The sequence below is a fragment of the Panthera pardus genome, unplaced genomic scaffold (genome assembly GCF_024362965.1).
Source record: "Panthera pardus isolate Hobbes unplaced genomic scaffold, ASM2436296v1 HiC_scaffold_12, whole genome shotgun sequence".
Lineage (NCBI taxonomy): Eukaryota > Metazoa > Chordata > Mammalia > Carnivora > Felidae > Panthera > Panthera pardus.
In genome coordinates, this window is record NW_026526677.1 from 48140163 (window position 1) to 48158785 (window position 18623).

Sequence of the window (18623 nt, forward strand, 5' to 3'; positions counted from 1 at the left end):
GCTTTCTCTGCTAAGAGAGGACTTGCAGAGAGATCACCTCAGAGCTTATTTAGAAAGGCTTCTATTTGGACCACTCTTTTATTTTTTGGTTTCTTCCCTTTCATTAGGCTGTGTATGGGGCCACACCCTCAAACCAGCTCAGAAAGGGGCATGGTGCCAGGAAGAGCAGCATGCCCTTGTCAGAGTTGTGGGGCAAGCTCAGGCTCCAGCCAGGCAGCCTAGGTTCAATTCCCAGTGCTGATACTTCCTGGATACATGGCCTTGATTTCCCTCTGCCTCAGTTTCCTCATGTGGTTTTTATGTTGATTAAATGAGGGCTCACCACAGAACCTGACATGTGGGAGACACTCAACAAATGGTGATGTTACTGGCAACCAGGCCTGAGGGAACTGGGGGAGGACATTCTGGGGAAGTAGATGTGTTTTTGCTAAAGAATCAGCTGACAGTCTGGAGTGCTGGACATCACTCACCAGTGTCTGGACCATTCCAGGTTTGGATGCATGCAGTGGCCCAGAGTCTTCTTTGCTTGGAGCACCACCACAGGTAACAGGGGCCCAGTTTGGGGTTTCTATGCCACCTGGTCTCTCTTCTTATCACTTAACCCCTGTAAGACCCTCCATGGTGTATTGAGATGAGGGTTCTGGGAGGGGGAGACATCTATTACCTCTAGAGGCCTCTTTGAGGGTATTTCAAGAGGAGATATGATTTCTTCACATTGCTATCTGACTTGTGTTTACTTTCTCCAGCAGAAGGGGGATGAGGCCGAAGTCTCTTCACCTCATCTTGGCGAGCCTGTGAGTGTGAACTCTGCCCAATCTGCATGATTCGGGTGGGGGATACACTGTTCCAAAAGCCTAGGCTGGCCCTGGGCAGCCTGCAAGTGGGTGTACATGAGTGGAGGGTCAAGACTGGGGAGCTGGAAGGTTCCTCTGCCTATCATGATGGGAATTCTGAAGTGGAGGGGGGTAAGGAGGCAGGATTCAGTGGGGATCACCTCCATGGTGGCCCTGCTTATATCCCTGCACCCTCACTCAGTCCACTAGCCAGAAACCAGGGGGATTACTAGGCCCAGCAGCAGTCAGGCAAGACTGCTGCTTTTTCAGCTCTAGTGAAAATTGCAGTAAAGTTCCAGCCCAGGTAGGATTCTTCCTGGGGGCAGCCTGGAAAATCTCACCTTTGCTGATGAGCACTAGAAGGATCCCACCCCTACTCAGAGCAAAGTGCTCAAGGTGGTGTTGAGGGCAGCATAAAATATAATATCATCTAGAACTGGGGCTGGAATAGAGTTCTCTTGGAGAGTTTCAGTACTCACACAAGATAGCCACACAAATACCCCAACATAGACCTCTAGGCTCCTCACAAAGCAGGTTTCCTTCAGGAAATAAAATAAGAATGCAGAAAGATATCACTTTTGCAAGAATCACCTGATTCAATGGTCTTTAACCTCTTTTGGATCATGAAACTTTCTGAGGAAGTATTGAAAGCTGTGGATTCTCTTCCCAGAAAAACATAACACGTACACATAAACACACATATACATTTTCCATAATTCCAGAGGTTACCAAATCTGATGAGAAATTGAGTCCCTAAGAGTTAAAGTCCTTGCCGAGAAGAGTCAGGACTAGAAACCAGAGCCACTGAGTCAAGGCCAAAACTTGTGGCTGCCCCCAAGCTGCCCTCTATTCACTGTCCTCCACAGATCCTAGCCCTTGGGAAGTTCCTGGCAAATTGTGTATGGCAGGTCCCCTTGTCCTGTCTATTTTATAGACCTCAGGCTTGTCTGTGGATCCCTTTTACTGGTTCAGACTTGACTGAGAAGCCCTCCCCTAGCACTTAGTGCACACACAGGCACACATACACACAGGCACCTTAGCAGGTCTGTGGGGGCAGAGGCCTCACAGTGGAAGCGGCCACACCTCTTTCCTCTCTAGCCTGCCTCTATAGTCCTAGCTCTACCTTGTCTCTTTCAGAAGAATGTCTCCAAAGGGCTAGCTGACCGGAAGCAGAATGACCAGAGGAAAGTGTCTCAGGGCAGGCTGACTCCTCGTTCTCCCACAACTGAGAAGTCCAAAGAAATTGCAATTGAACAAAAGGAAAACTGTGATCCCCTCCAGTGCTCTGAGGCCACACACAAGGGCTCAGCTTCCAGCATAGGCAGTGGTGGGAAAATGGCCTTGAATAGCCCTCAGCCTGGTCCTGCTGAAAATGACCTGGGAAAGGTGCTTCTGAAGACAGCCAGGGAGGGCAACCCTCTGCCTAGAGGTCCAACCCAGGGTTCTGGAGGGGCAGCTCCCCTGGCCCCCCAGGAAAAAGGTACAGCTGGAGAGCCGACAGGGTCAAAGTTTGGCTCCAAAGCTGAGCTGCGGTCTCCTGCTTCTCGGCCACCCCTATTGAGGGGGGTCTCCTGGGACAGTGGTCCTGAAGAACCTGGCCCCCGGCTGCAGAAAGTGCTTGCCAAGCTGCCTCTGGCAGAGGAAGAGAAGCGTTTTTCGGGCAAAGCTGGCAGCAAGCTGGCCAAGGCACCTGGACTCAAAGACTTTCAGATACAAGTGCAGCCAGTGAGGATGCAGAAACTGACTAAGCTCCGAGAGGTGGGTTCCTGAGGGCCAGCTGGGCAGGGTGTACACTCCAGGTCCTTCCTGAGGTTCAGATCTCTGGGCCAAGCTGGACTTGGGGCAAGGTAGCTCTGGCCTGGACTTGGGCCTTATAGGGCCCTAAACTTCCCTACCCTGATAAATCAGACCCACTCTATAGCCCCTTCTTCATAAATGCCAGTTTCAGGTGAGTGAGTGTGGGATATAGTTGCCACACAAAGCCACATTTTAAGCCACATTTTAAGGCAGTTATATGGAGGGGCACATGGGCCCTCAGGACTGGGCTGTGTTTTCCTCTCCAGCCAGAGCTGGAAGCTCATAAACAGGAAGCCCTTGATGGAGCACCTTGTCATGCCTAGGCCTGGGATAGGCAAGGACGGAATAGCTTTTCCCTTTGCCAGGCCCCCCAGCTTTCCTTCCTGATGCCTGTTAACAAAGGGCCTCAAATCCATCTTCAAGGATAATGATGGCCATGAGGGACTGCTCCCCCTGTGGTGAATTTCTTCCAATGTCTGTGACGTCCCCAACTTTCACTGGCCACCAAACTAGGCACAGTAGTCTCTCATGGGGCTGTCACCCTGTGCAGGGGGATATTGGGAGTGTCCAGCGATGTAGGGGACAGAAACAGGGTGTGGGGGCAAGAAGAGGTTAAGGGCCAACCCGGGCCTCAGGTCAAGGCAACTGGGATTCCACGGGGTGGGACCTGGCACCCTCATGGCCGGAACTGGACAAGGCTCTCCTGGCTCCCCTGCAGAATGGGTGTGAGATGGGGAAGGAAAAGAGGTATCTGATAGTGGTCAAGCACAAGAGAGGAGGTTTCTGTGCTAGCAGGGACACATTGCAACATGTCCTATTCAGAAATCTTCATTGCTATTCAGAAACTTTCCACAAGGCTCTGAATTGAATGTTCTGGGGAGCTGCTAAGGAAACAGGTAAAGGGCCCTGGCCAATTACTTTCATTTGGGCTATGAGCACCCTCTGCTGGCCCCTTCCCTTCCTTCTTTACGCAGGGGCTAAACCACTCAAGTGGCCCCTGCTATACGTGAGACTGAAGATCCCTTTGTAAGCACAATAAGGGGCGAGGAAATCTGTCAGACATTGGAAGTGCTGGTCTGGTGCTGATTGACTTGGAGCAGGTGTGAGCCTACCTGTGCCATATACATGTGGTTGGCATCCCCATCTCTCCTGGACTTTGACTGCTGTGGCCCCAGGCAGTATAGTGGGGTGGCAATTCTCAGGCCTCATTTGTCTGGAGAGTTTAACAACTCAAGGGATGGCATAACAGGCCACTGGGGAACTGGGAGAGAAGTTGTAATTCCTGGGAGTGGGCATTCACTGCCCTAAACAGCAGGGCTAGAGGCTCTAGCCAGCTCAAAGCACAGTCATGAGCTCAAGAAAGATCATTTCCAGCGGGAGCTTCATACACATCTAGGGGACAATCCTGTCCCCAGAGTCCTGGGATCTGCTTCTGTTTGTTGTATAGCTCTCAGCCACAGTGTGGCTGGAGCATTTGCCCAGAGGCCCACAGGCTTATTTAAAAGTCAGACCATGTCAAGGACAATTCTTAACTCAAGGAATGTGGTGCTAATGGTGGGTTTTCAGGCACCTTTATAGGCTGGGAGAGGAGCAGTCTTCCAGGTGCCTTTCATATGTCACCACTTTATGACTGTCCAACCACCTTTGAGGCTGCCCTTACTACCTCCCACATGAAGCTGAGTGAACACAGGCCCAAAGACAGAACCGAGAGATGAGTTCAGCCTGATGTTATCATCCAAAATGTTGTTTTCTTCTTTTCTTAAAAAGGAGCACATCCTGATGAGAAATCAGAACTTAGTGGGGCTCAAGCTTCCAGACCTTAGCGAAGCAGCTGAGCAGGAAAAAGGTAGGTGTGGTCGGGGCAGATGCTCTTCTCAGGCCAGTGCTGGATTCATTTTCACCAGATCAAAGAAGGTGAATGTGTAAATACTAGACTTCCTGTCAGGGCCTTTGTCCCATTGGCAAGTGTGGGCCAAACAGAGAGCAGGCCCTCAGTAAATACTTGCAGATAAATGAATGAATCAGATTATGTTTCCTGCCTACTCAGGAAACTTCTAAACTTGTCTCCTTCCAACCAACCCCCTGCTTCCGGACCCCGCCAGTCCTCTCTGAGCCTTGTTAGCACTTAGTGGGCCTGGAAGGGTGACCCAGGCCTGAACTTTTGACACTTCCTTTTCCTCTCACACCCAGGAAGCTACCCAAATAGAACGGTTCCTCTTTTCAATACATCAGAGTCATCTCTTGCTTTCTAATTTACTGTCACCATAAAGTACAGACCCCAACCCTTTCCTCCCTGGCCCTTCAAGTCCCCACCTACCTACTCTGCCAGACTCATTTTCAGAAAATAAGACTTTGGGTCTCTTGCCTCCCTCCCATCCCCCTTTCTCCTGGCTCACCTCTTCTATGGGTTTTGCTACCTGTGGTTAGTCTCAGCACAGAAGCTTTCTGCCTAAGGATTGTTGTGTGAGCATGTCCAGGGTGCCACAACCATGTTGGAGGCCCTGATCTGAAATATAGTTAACTAACACCAACCTATTCAACATTAACAAGATTCTCAGAAGTAAAATTTCCAACAATTTTTTAAAGTACTATATTCAAAAAATTAACCATCTGTAGAGGAAATCTCTGGAAAAGTATACTTTTCTACTTTTAGTTTTTAATTTGCTTATTAAAGAAGATTCAAAACACTAGGAAAAGATTCAAAACCCCATAAATTCTGAAAAAAGCAATTTTTATTCTTTCCAGTATTTACAATTTTTTCACAATTGGTTTGATTGTGTAGATATAATTGCCTATTTCTACTTTTAAAACTTATTTCATAACCAATTCCATATATTTTGGCTTGTCCTTTTATTTATCATTTGATGGGTGTATTATTGGGTATTTTAGATGTTTATAGTTCTTTTAACTATGATTAACCACCCTACTTTAAACAACTTGGTACCTGTAGTTTTTTCTTTCTTCCTTCAAGTTACTCTCTTGGGATAAATTCTCAGGCTTGAGATTCATTGGGTCAAAGCATAGAAACATTTGCATTTACTAAATTGCTTCCAATGTGGAATGCTACCTGCAAAGACTGAGTGAGGACTCTTCCTCCTAAGAACTACCAGCAATTGACTTTGCTTTGCTTTTATTCCTTATGCGCCAGAATATAGTAAGAACCAGATACTCAATAAATGCCACTTTGCTATCACTTCAATTAATTTGCCAGCAAGCAAGTTCAAATTTAAACATTTTAAATATTTATTTACTCTGTTTTTTCTTATTGGGTAGGTTAGCTTTTCATCTCTTTATCCAAGTGTCCATTTGGGCCTAGGTTTTTTGTTGGTTTGTTTCTTTTTTGTTGGTAATATATGTAAACTTTATAGATATTAACCTTTCATTGACTATATTTTTTTTTCTTGTAATTGATTTCTAGTTTCATACCATTATTATTGGAAAATATGCTTGATATAATTTCAGTCTTCTTAAATTTGAGACTCGTTTTGTGCCCTAACATATGATCTATCCTGGAGAATGCTCTATGTGCACACGAGGAGAATATATATTCTATTGCTTTTGAGTGGAATGTTCTGTGTATATCTGTTAGGTCCAACTGGTCTAACGTGTCATGTAAGGCCAATGTTTCCTTATTGATTTTCAGAAAATAAGACTTTTTTAGATTGATCATCTAACCATTGATGAAAGCGAGGGTATTAAAGTCCCTTACTATTATTGAAGTGCTGAAAATTTCTCCCTTTAGGTCTGCTAATATTTGTCTTATGTTGGGTGCATAAATATTTACAAATCTTATATCTTCTTGTCGGATTTGTATTTTTCTCAATACTTTTTCATTCTAACATTTTTCATTTAACGAGTTTTGTTATTGCAGAGAAATTATAAAGTTCTCATAATCATCTTTGCCTGTCTTTTCCTTTGAGAAGTCTTCCATTATTAAAATCATTATAAAAAATTATTTCTCCTTGGGGCGCCTGGGTGGCTCAGTCGGTTGAGCGTCTGACTTCGGCTCAGGTCATGATCTTGTGGTCTGTGAGTTCAAGCCCCGTGTCGGGCTCTGTGCTGACAGCTCAGAGCCTGGAGCCCGTTTCAGATTCTGTGTCTCCCTCTCTCTCTGCCCCTCCCCCGCTCATATTCTGTCTCTCTCTCTCTGTTGAAAATAAATAAACATAAAAATTTTTTTAAATTATTTCTTCTTAATTGGGATAGCAAATCCATTTTCTAATAGTTTACAGTTTGATCTATTTTTTGCTAATACCTGTGAAACTTATTTTAAGATATTAGGTATTTGGAGATTTAAGATCCTATTACCTCAATAATATTTTGATAGTATGTATATTTCTTGTTGTTTTGTGGCTTAGACCATCATATACTATATTCTTTGTGTATATATATACCAAATACTAGTGCTGGGCCCTTGATTCTGTTTTATTCTGATCAGTACTGTACCATTTTACTTACTGCTGCCATATAATATGTTCTAGTATGTAGTGAGGTTACTTTTCTCTCATTGATCTTCTTTCTCAGAATATTCATTATATTCTAGATATAAAGATTCAGTGTGAAATAATGGAAAGAACAACCGGACAAAAAGTCAGGAGATCTGAGTTAATGTCCCACTCCAGGAACCAGCTGATGGGTCTTTAAATATGTTCTTCTGGGGCGCCTGAGTGGCTCAGTCGGTTAAGTGTCCAACTTCAGCTCAGGTCATGATCTCACAGTCCATAGTTCGAGCCCTGCATCAGGTTCTATGCTGACAGCTCAGAGCCTGGAGCCTGCTTTGGATTCTGTGTCTCCCTCTCTCTGCCCCTCCCCTGCTCATGCTCTGTCTCTGTCTCAAAAATAAATAAAAATATTTAAAAATTTTTTAAAAAAACAAATATGTTCTTCAACCTCTGTTCCCTCTTGGACTAGAGAGGACCTCAGAAGGCTCTTAACTTTAATCTAAGATTCAAGGATTACAAGTCTTTTCTAGTTTTGCCTATACCTATTTCTTACCTACCTTACCTCTTCTTACCTACCTATTTCTCTAAGTGAAATTTATACCATTTTATACCTACCTACCTATTTCTTTAAGTGAAATTTATGCCATTTTATACAAGATTTTAATTGTGATTGCTCTAATGCTACACATTGGATTCAGAAGAACTGTCCTAGTTTTGTTTGTTTTTACAGTTTATAGACTTTTAAATTACTTACTTTGAAAACATTTACTTCTCACTCAAATATATGGTTTGTCCCTCTATTGAGTATTCCTTTATTTTTCCTCTAAAAGATTTGATGTTCTTGTACAGGTCTCCCATTTCTCTTATTGGGACACATTCTATGTGATTTATAATTTTGCTTGTTTATGAAGAAGACTCTTTTCTTCATGATATTTTCCTAGCTGATAATTAGTGGCATAAATGAATGCTGCTTGCTACTATACATGTTCCTTGTATATTAACAAATGGTAGAGGGATTACTACAGTGACTAACTGGCACAATTACTATAACTAGGGTAATTATTACATCTCAGGTACTAGGCTAGGCATTTGATAATATTGTCCTGATCACTTGCAGGTCATTTCAAGCCAAAGATGTGAGGCTGACTGTTGGCTAGTTCCCAGGCTGCATGCTGGGAATGCAGAGGTGAAAAAGGCTCAGGCCCTGCTGTCCACAAGAGGGCCTTTTCCTGGCTGTCATTATTAATCCCCTCAGCTACCTCAACAACCTCCTATCCCTTCGACATTCCTGACCTCCTCACCCAGCTCAATCCACTGTCCACACTCAGCCAGAGGAATCTCTAAAATGCAAATCCAGTCTAGCATCTTCAGAGGCCTTCATTATGCTCTTAGAATGAGCACTGGAATCCTTAGTAGGATCTACAAGGACCATTGTCATTAACCCTGTTCCCCTCCCCCACATCTTTGAGGGCCACTCTCCTTTTCACTCTCAACGTCTTGGACTTTCTTCAGCAACTCATTCCCCCTTCTTCTTAGGCTTGGCACAGGCTGTCCCCTCTACCTGGAATGTTCTTCCTCTCACCCTCTTTGCCTAATAAACTCCCATTCTTTAGATTTAGACTCTTAGATTTCTGCTCAAATGTCACTTTTCTAGAGAAGACTTTTCCAGCACCCCCAGATCCTTCTCTCTTATAAAACCTACCATAGTATGAAATGTAGTGTTTTAGTATTTCTCTAATTAATCTCTGTCCCACTAGGTAACAAGCTCCCAGAGAACAGTGACCTGTCTGTTTTGCTCAGCATTATATCCCTAGCTACAAGCCCATTGCCTGGAACACAGTAAGCACTCAATAAATGTTGAAAAAATGAATGAGCCTACTCTCACCTTCCAGGAGAGGAAATGCAAAGATAGACAATGTAACTATAATACATTGTGTTAAGATTTCAACAACACAAAGTATCCAGGAACACAGAGGAAGAAGCAGCCAACTTAGTAGGGGTAAGTGAGTCAGGGTTGGATTCCAGGAGGAGCAGCTTTGAGCTGAGGAAAAGAGGGGCCTCCCAGGCAGAGGGAACAGCAGGAGCAAAGGCACACAGGCATTTTCTAGTGCTTGGTATGTTCTGGGAACAGAAGGAATCGCATGTGAACCAAATGTGGGTCATGTGTCCTAGTGAGATGGGCAGCAAGGGTGGAGGGTGAGGGCTTTAAGGGACAATTAATGAGTTTAAACTTTATTCAGGACCCCAGAGAAACCTGCAGATAAGGAAGCATCAGGATCAAAGTTGAGCTTGAGAATAATTCTTCTAGACAGATTGTGAAAGCTGGCTTGAAATGGGAGAGACTGAAGGCAGGGAGACTGGTAAGAGGGTATGGAAACAGTGTGGTGAGAGGTGACAAGACTGTAGACTGAGATGGACAGGAGGGAACATGGGAGGGACAGGTTTGAGAGCTATTTGGAGGTCAGTGTGGCAGGACTGGTGAGGATGGGCAAAGGGGGAGACCAGAAAGACCACCAGGTATGTGTCTGCATGGCCAAGGGGGTGATGATGTCATTAATCAGGATGGGAGCGCAGGAGGAAGAGCTCACTTGAGGAGGAAGACAGCAAGTTTGGATTCGGATGTCCCCATGAAGAGCAATTTGGATGCCACAGTCTGACAGACCTAGTTTTGCATCCCAGTTCTACCACTAATTAGCTGGAACACTAGGGAATCTACTTAACTTAGTTGAGCCTGAGTTTCCTAGGTTGCAGTTTCCCCAGAAAATTAGCTTAGCAATATTTATTTTGCAAGGCTGTTATAAGGAATGAATGAGAAAGTACATCTAATGCAAGCTGATGTTTGATTAATTGTGGCTGTTGAAATCATTTTCATTATCCTGATCCAAGTGGCAACGTCTAGGAGGTGGTTGGATCTCTGGACCTGGAGGTTGAGAGAGATGTGGGAAGTCGCTCTAAGACCTCCCCTCCCCCCAGTCTGAGCTCAGAGCTGTCAGATCTCAGTCAGAGAAAAGGCCAACCTGAGAAGATCAATCTGAGGAAAGTTTATCCCCAACCAGTAGCTTTGGCCCTTTGGGAATCTTCCTGGGTCTCAGAGCATCTTTAATCAGAAGCCTTTTCTAAGGCCTGGAGATTGCCAGAAACAAATGCTTTCACTGGAATGAACTAATATAGGCAGATATTTTAAAAATAATTTTACTGCTAAAATACCCCATGTCCATTATCAAAATATTCAACTAATAGTGAAAAATATAAAGAGAATAAAAATAGTTTTTACTAAGTGCCCTCTTCCCCCAAAATGAGGAAGGAAGAAAGATGGAAGATTATGCTAGATTGCTAGATGTACTTATTTTAGATAAAAAGTTTGAAAATTTAATTGAACTTGAATTAAAGTGGAGTGAAACCATAGGACTTGCTGAATTTTGGTAATTTCTTCCTCCAGAAAATAGAGATTAGTTTTTAAAAGTTTAAAATACACGTTATGAAATGCATCAAGAGCTTGGAGTCATTGAGGTACTTCTCTCACATTACGTGTTTCAAAATGGGATTATTGATTTCCTGCAGGGAAAGAAGAAAATGACAGCACTACTTCCCACCTTCATATTTCTTCCTATCTTTCCATCTCCACGTGATAAATTATTATTTTTATACTGTCAAGGTTGTAACAATTACTTGCATTCTGTAACCATAATTTCCATAGTTGTTTAGTCCTAAACTTACATGTAAAAGGATTTAATGCTTACCATCAATCCCTTTACTATGGCTCGCCATTCCCAAGCTTATGATTTTGTTTTATGTCTTGTTTAGCTGGATTTTATTGTCAATATTTTTCCTAGCAGGGCTCAGAGATGCTGTTTTCTGAATTCTAGCATGTTTGAAACTGTTGTCTTTATTCTTGAAGGACAGCTTGGATGGTTTTAAATTCTGGGTCATTCTTTCCTTCAGAACTTTGTAGATGCTACACTGTGTTTAATGTTGTTGAGAAGTCTGAGGTCAGCTAATTTCTAGTACCCCTCAACCTCCACCTATCTCTGTAGATGGCTTACTCTTTCTGTGAGGGTAGCTGGAGAAGCACTTCTTCATCCGTATATATATTTTTCCCCTTTACATGGCATGTTCTTTCAATCTGCAAGTTCAGCTTTTCCTTCAATTGAGGAAATTTTTTCTTATATCTTTGAATATGTCCTTTGTTCCTTTTGTTTTGTTCACTAGTTCAGAGACATCTCTGTAAATTTCTCAACAATATCTCAACTACAGGTCCACTATTTCATCTCTAAATACTTCATTCTTTCTTTCTTTGTGTTCCTTGTATTCATCTCAATCTCCCCCACCCTCCTTACTAATTCAGTTTGAGGCCATATCTGTTTAATTCCTTCATATTTCCAGCATATTGATTAGTTCTATATTTTTATAATTTTCCTTAGTTCTGTTATTTTAGTCTTTGATTTATTTCTTCAAATTGTAATCTTCCGTCTTTGGGTGATCCTCTTATCTCACTTTTGATTTCCTATTTTCATTTTTCTTCAGGTTCTAACTTCTCCTGAGTCAAAGAATTTTTCACAAAAATGCATTTTTGATGTGTTTCTTAACTCTATGCTTCCACAGGAGACATCTGTCTCCTTCCTACATGTTTTCTGTCTTCTTTCCTTTATACCTTCCTCTCTTCTTTCCTTCCTCTTTTGACTATAGTATTTGTGGATGTGTGCCATGCCATTTGTTTTCATTTTATTTCTTTTTGAAATTAATATTTTCACCTGGATTTTCTCTTTACCTAGAGAAATATTGTGTAGGTCAATTTTCATGGACTCCTTCCTACCTTATTTAAGATCTCTGTTCTCCCGCAGTGTTTAGCTGAGGACTGGGTATTTTGTGTCTGCTTTGTTACTACTTAGGTGGTAGGGTAAAGGGGAAGTTCAGATGGAGTTGTGGGTAGTGGTGTTCGTGGGATTGGTTTCTGCTCTTTTATTATAACTTTGTTCATAGTTCAACGTGTGAGTTTATTATACCACTCTATCGGTATATCTTATTCTTTTGGGTGGGTAGTGGTAGATATTTCCCCAATTCAGGGTAGAACTGTAGAGACAATCTGCCCAGGTGTTTATTTTCCAGACTTGATGCAACTATTCCCAGCAGCCACTCTAACTCCCTTGCCAGAGGAAGGAAAAAACAGACAAAATCCAAGGAGTGTGGCCACTATGCTATTTCTCAGAAGTGGTGATCAGGGATGGAGGGCAGCTTCAACTGGGGCTTTCCATATGTCTCCTGCCCTCACTTTAGTGAATGGGCTTGTTTTATTTATTTTTTCTTTTGTCTTACTTTCTGGTAAATCCCTCCACATTGTTTGAGATAATCAGCTCTGGTAGAATGCTGTGCAATCATTCTGCCTTTCCTCTCCCTTCCTACTCAGTAAGAAAAGCAAACAGCAGCACAGGCAGATTTTTCTCTTGTTGGAGTATTGTTGTAGTGGTATTGAGATCCTTCCACTCTGAAGAAACTTTCTGACTCTCCTATGGAGGCTGCCTGCTCAGCCCCCTCAGTCCACTTCCCTTCTCATTCTGTGGTATTACACTGTCAGAATTTTCCTTCATACATCTTCCTCTCAGTAATGGTTCTTTGAGGGAAGAAAAAAGGGCTATCAAGGGTGGGAGTTCTACATTTACTCCTAGTAAGTTTTGTTTGCTCAAACCATTATTTTAAAAGATTATTAACTTTTCTTATATTTGAGAGTTGCTGGTATATTTATGGTTGGTTTTAAAATTTTTTGTTATTGTCACTTTTGTTGAGTTCAGGAGGAGGGTGGCTGGTTCTAGGACCTACCAGTTCTGGGATCACCCTTCAGACAGCCATCTTAGCAGGGCTAGAAGGCCATAGCTAGTTACTTTTTTTGGTAGGGGAGGAGAGGCTCAACATAGGAGACTTCTCTAGTCAAAAGCCCCTGGTATGGCTTTCACTCAATTATTAGATCTTGTATGATTCAATCAATCATATAGATTTCTCAGGAGTCCAGTGCTTAAATATTGCTCTGCTGGGTACAGTGTGGATACACCAAGGTACAGTGAGGCCAGAGGCACCACAGGGTTTACCGTCTGTTACATGAAAATGTCAGAAAGCAGTAAGTGCCGGGACATAACCCAAGAGATGACAGGTAACTAAAATAACATCTAGTCCAATCTTTTATCCAAAGAAGAATCACTAACTACCCCATTTCTGACAGATGGCCCTTCAGACAGTGCTGGGATATCTGAAGTGTCAGAAAACTCCTGAACACTGTTCTGTTATCGGAAAGCTCAAAATACTTAAATATTCTTTACTTTGAGCCAAACTATAACTCCTCTTCTCTCTGCATGGTCTCCTTTGGAGAAGCTTCTAATTCACATGACTCCTAATCTAAGCTCCATTTAGATGGCTACCACAAGTATGCCTATAGTCCTGATCTCTAGCCTGGCCTACAATTCTGGAAAATTACTGAGCAGGTTGAAAACTTATTGCATCAAAACCCATGAGAGATGGTAGAACATGGATAACTATAAAGTCCTGCATGCGAATAAAAAGTAACTATTGTATGGGATGAAGATACCTGATTTGGCTCTAGTAAAAGAGATTTGAGGCTTGTAATCCTAAATGTACTGTGAGCCCATAATAAGGCACAGCGAGTCTATGCTGCCTGAATAACAAATGTCAATACCAGGGACATTTGCCAATATCTTTCTGAGCTAAGAGCTTGTTAGGACACATCTGGGCCTCTGGTACAGCAACAACCAGAATGTGTGCAGGCAGGGGATGATATCTAGGAACCGTGGTCCATAGTCCATGAGCAGTTGGGAAATAAGGCTACAGCCTGGAGAAGGGAAGTTTTAGAGAGGTACAAAAGCTGTCTTCAAACAGGAGAAAGATTTATGGGAAAGAGAATACTTGGTTTGTTCTTTCTGCTTTCAGAGCACAGCCCCAGGATAGTTTTATGAGATAACAAAAGGCTGTTCATTGGTTCTGTTGACTACGAGGCATCAATTTCTGAGGTCTGCAAAAGATCTAACTAACTTACCCTGGAAAAACCCTGTTTCTATTTCTGTCTATGGGGATATGGAACCAGATTTCTAGGTGGGACACAGATGAGTGAACCATTGAATTCACTTGAGGAAGAATAGTTGGGCAACAAACCTCCTGAGAAGCCTGCCAAAGAGAGGGGATTTTTCCAAACATTATAGCCAAAGAGCAACCAGCTTCCAGTTGTCAGAAACCAACCTTGAAACCCAGACATGAGAGCCTGCTTGGTACTGTGGATAGCAATGGGAAGAACTAGAATTTAAAGCAGATGAAATTGGTTTAAAATCTGACTACACCATTTACTAGTTTTGTGACATTAATTACTAAACTTGCTGAGTCTTGGCTTACCTACCTATAAAATGAAATGATTAAGTTCTAGCTCATTGGATCATTGTGCAAATAAAATAACAATTACAAAGCCCCTGCCATATAACTAGTTCTTATAAACTGAAGCAAGTTGCCAACAGTGCTACTGTGATTTCAGACATTTTATAAGTTAAACACTTTTTTTTTCAGGGCTCCCTTCTGAACACTCCTCAGGTATTGAGGAAGATGAGTCAAAGAGTGGCTTGGATGTCATGCCCAATATTTCTGACATGCTGCTGCGCAAACTTCGGGTCCACAGATCTCTTCCTGGAAGGTAAAATCAGGGCATAAGTTGCATAAGACCCTGTATTGAGTGGGCCCTGTGTTAGTCTCTGGATGGGACATAGTGGAGCACCAGCCTTGATTTTTGACTCGAGAAAGGTCAAAGTCTCATGGTCTAGACAGGGCTAATTCATCCAAAATAAAAAGAATAATAAAAAGCTATGTAAGGTGGTTCTAACTCAAAGAGCAGGTGGGTTTCATAGGTGGGGGCATGAGGTATCACCAGAGGCTAATGGCAGCAGTGGGTGGTGGACTTTGGGCCAGGAGACATAGTTTCAATTCGACATCTACCATTTACCCATAACTGAAAGATTCTAGGTCTGATATCTGCATAGATAGAGATGTAGAACATTTGGAACCACACAAGGGTTGCTTGGGGAACCTACCAGGTTCTTCCACATGTGGGGAGAAAGTGACTTCACTTGCCAAGCCTCAACCTTCTCACCTATACAACAGAGGTCATAAGTGCTCTGTCATTGGTAGGGTGCTGCACTAGCTAAAGGAGAAAGTGTTCAAGCTGGGACCTAAAACCATGTCAGCACATGACAGACTCTTGATAACTAGATTGAAAAGCAAATAGTTTGGAGCATGAAGGAGAAAAGAGAGGGTACCACTAAGCAGTAAGAATTGGGTGGGTGTCTGCAATTGAGGCATCCTGCCAAGCCCAAGCAACCTGGAGACTAAACTGTTGTGGGAGTGCACTGGGGGGAAAGCCTATTAGGAGGACCATTCAGACATAACAGAACCCCCTGATTTGGGGGTAAATATGAAAGGAAAACAAGTTTTACCCAGGGAGTGTGATGTGTTCAAACTGCAAACCATCATCACCTAAAACACAGAGTCATCAGGGCAATACTCAGAGGACCTAGCGACTAAGCCAGCATCAGGAAAAGTGCCAGAAACAAGTCAGAAGCAGGCTGCATCCACAGCTGGAGGAGGGCGTGGCTTGGGCCAGTTCATCTCATAGAAGGCAGAGAGGGGCTGTCCAGAGGAAGGAAACTAAAGGAGAAGCACTCTGAGCGCACTGCAGGTTACAGAGCATGTTTATATGCTGGGTGTCTTTTGGTGTTTATGACAACCCAGTGAAGCAGAAAAGGAAGATTTTATTCATCTTCAGTGAGGAAAAAGAGGCAAAGAAACATGCTAGCAAGTGACAGAGTCAGGAATTGAACTCAGCATGGGCTGACTGCAGACTCAATGCCTTTCCATCTATACCAGGGGCCTGTCACAATTACCAAAACAACCATTGATACTCTTGTCTGTAGTGAACAAGGCTGGTCAGTGGTGTGATTGGCTTCCTTTTCCTCAGGAAAGTTGAAAATAATTAGTATCATTAGAACACACCTCCAGCTAATTAAATTCCCTCAGCTTCCCCAGGAGAAGAAGACTGAGCACTTCTATTTTCCTTGAGTAAGTCAACAGCTACTAGCTACCAACAATGAGGCCAGACAGAGCCTGCATGGGCCTGCACAGTCAGTGAATAAGATCAGCTTCTGAGCATGTGGTCCAGACTCTCAGATTGAGGTCAGTGGCTCTCATGCATTGTGCCAATAGCCATATTGCCCATCCCCAAACTTCCTGCTCCAACCACCAAATCAGGCTCCCTGCTCCTGGCCTTCATAGAGGCTGTGCAACTTAGTCCACTGGCTGGGCCCAGAACTCTCTATCCCTGGTTTGGAGGATGGAATAGATGGGCAAATAGTCATGTGAGACATTGACCAACAGGGGGAAGACAGAGGTTTAAGAATCCTTCCTCCAGAAGAAATATGGGGAAATTACACTTGAGTTTTAATATGAAAGAGTTAGTTTCATGATCTATGTGGGCTATGTGAGTTGGGACTGGACCATACAAAGAAGGAGCTCATGGAGTCAGCAAGTTGAATGAATTCAGTAGAAAAACCAGGGACCGAACACAAACTAGGGACACAGTCAATGATTGATTAACAAGAGTGTGAAGAGAACATGTTACTGGGTCAAAAACCAATAGGAGCAATAAATAGGAATTTAATCAATAAATATTCATTGCCTATTTTATTCCAGACATTATAATGGAGAACAAGCAGACACAGTCCCTGTTCTCATGGCACTTACATCCTAGGTGGGGAGACAAATAATATTTAAGTAACTAAATGAATGAGTTCAGATAGCAAAGCTGCTAAGAAGACCATGATATAGGCACATACAGAGATGACAAAGGAATGGAACATTCAAGGGTCAAGGACGGCCCCAGTGATACAGTAACCATTAACCTAAGACATGCAGATGACAAAATGAAGCCATCCATGCAAAGATTTCCAGACAAAAAGCACAGTGATTTTAACAAATGATGCTGGGATGACAGGATAGCCACATGCAAAAAAGTAAAGTTAGAATAACTTTACCTCACACAATACACAAAAATGAGCTCAAAATGAACCATAGGCCAAAATTTAAAAGCTAATGCTATCAAACAATTAGAAGAAAACATATGAAGAAATCTTCAATACGTTGGTTAGTCCATTGTTTCTTAGATATGACACAAAAACACAAGCAACAAGAGAAAAAATAGATGAATAGTATTTCATAAAATTAAAAACTTTTATGATGCAAATAATATCATTAAGAAAATGAAAAGACAACCCACAGAATGTAAAAAAATATTTGCAAATCATGTATTTGATGAGGGATTTGTTTCCAGAATATATAAAGAATGCTCATAACTCAATAAAAAAGATAACTATTTTTTTATGTTTATTTATTTTTGAGAGAGAGACAGAGAGACAGAGAGTGAGCAGGGGAGGGACAAGAGAGGGGGAGACACAGAATCTGAAGCAGGCTCCAGGCTCTGAGCTGTCAGCACACAGCCTGATGTGGGGTTAAACTCATGAACTGTGAAATGATGACTTGAGCTGAAATTGCATGCTTAACTGATTGAGCCACCCAGGTGCCCCGAAAAGATACTATTTTTTTTTAAATGCAAAGGATTTAAGTAGACACTTCTTCAAAAAATAAGCACATGGAAAGATGCTCAGTGTCATTAATCTTTAGGGAAGATTAGGGAAATGCAAATCAAAATATTAATGAGATACCATTTCACATCTACTAGAATGGCTATAATAAAAAAGATGGACAATAACAAGTGTTGGTGAGGACATGAAGAAATTAGAGTCCTTAGTAAAATGATGCAGCCCCTTTGGAATAACAGTTTGTCAGTTCTTCAAAAAGTTAAAAATGTATTTCCATGTGGCCTAGCAATTCCACTCCTGGGTATATAAGAAAAATAAATAAATAAAAATATGCCTCTACACAAAAACTTATAAATGTTCAATAACAGCATTTTCGTATTGGCCTGAGAGTGGAAATAACCCAAATGTCCAGTAACTGATGAATGAATAAATAAAATGTGATATACCCATTCAATGAGATATTATTCAGCCACAAAAATGAAGTACTGATATATACTACCACGAGAATAAACCTTGAAAATATTAAGCTAAGTGAAAGAAGCCAATCACAAAAATCCACATGTTGTATGATTCCATTTATATGAAATTTCCAGAATAGGGAAATCCATAGAGTAAGGAAATAGATTAGTAATTGCCTAGGGGTGGGAATGGGGGTTGGAGAAGATAGAGATTTGATTGCAAATGGATACAGGGTTTCTTTTTGGAATGATGAAGTTCCAAAATTGACTATAGTGATTGATGGTTGTACAATTCTGGGAATATATTAAAAATTACTGAATTTTAAATTTTAAAGGGTAAATTTTATGATACATGGATTATATTTCAATAAAGCTATTACGAAAGAGAGTGGGGAGAAAAAGGAAAGAATAGTAAATGCTAAGTCCTGGGGCCACAGTGAGTGTGTCTGAGGAACAGAA

General features: G+C 42.2%; 1 protein-coding gene and 1 long non-coding RNA gene across 13 annotated transcripts in view; one reads left to right on the forward strand and one right to left on the reverse strand.

The window, feature by feature from the left end:
* The window catches only part of LOC109271134 (uncharacterized), a 197022-nt gene that overhangs the window by 99954 nt on the left and 78445 nt on the right, over positions 1–18623 (reverse strand). The window lies entirely within an intron of this gene.
* The window catches only part of IRAG1 (inositol 1,4,5-triphosphate receptor associated 1), a 119673-nt gene that overhangs the window by 65563 nt on the left and 35487 nt on the right, over positions 1–18623 (forward strand). For 6 of the 12 annotated variants that reach the window (XM_019456303.2, XM_019456310.2, XM_019456304.2 and 3 more), the window contains 5 exons: positions 491–543; positions 747–794; positions 1971–2591; positions 4398–4476; positions 14630–14753. In XM_019456303.2, coding sequence (XP_019311848.2) covers positions 491–543; positions 747–794; positions 1971–2591; positions 4398–4476; positions 14630–14753 — 925 coding nt within the window. The remainder of the gene's footprint in view (positions 1–490; positions 544–746; positions 795–1970; positions 2592–4397; positions 4477–14629; positions 14754–18623) is intronic. The other 6 variants (XM_019456299.2, XM_019456306.2, XM_019456298.2 and 3 more) reach the window with 3 other exon arrangements.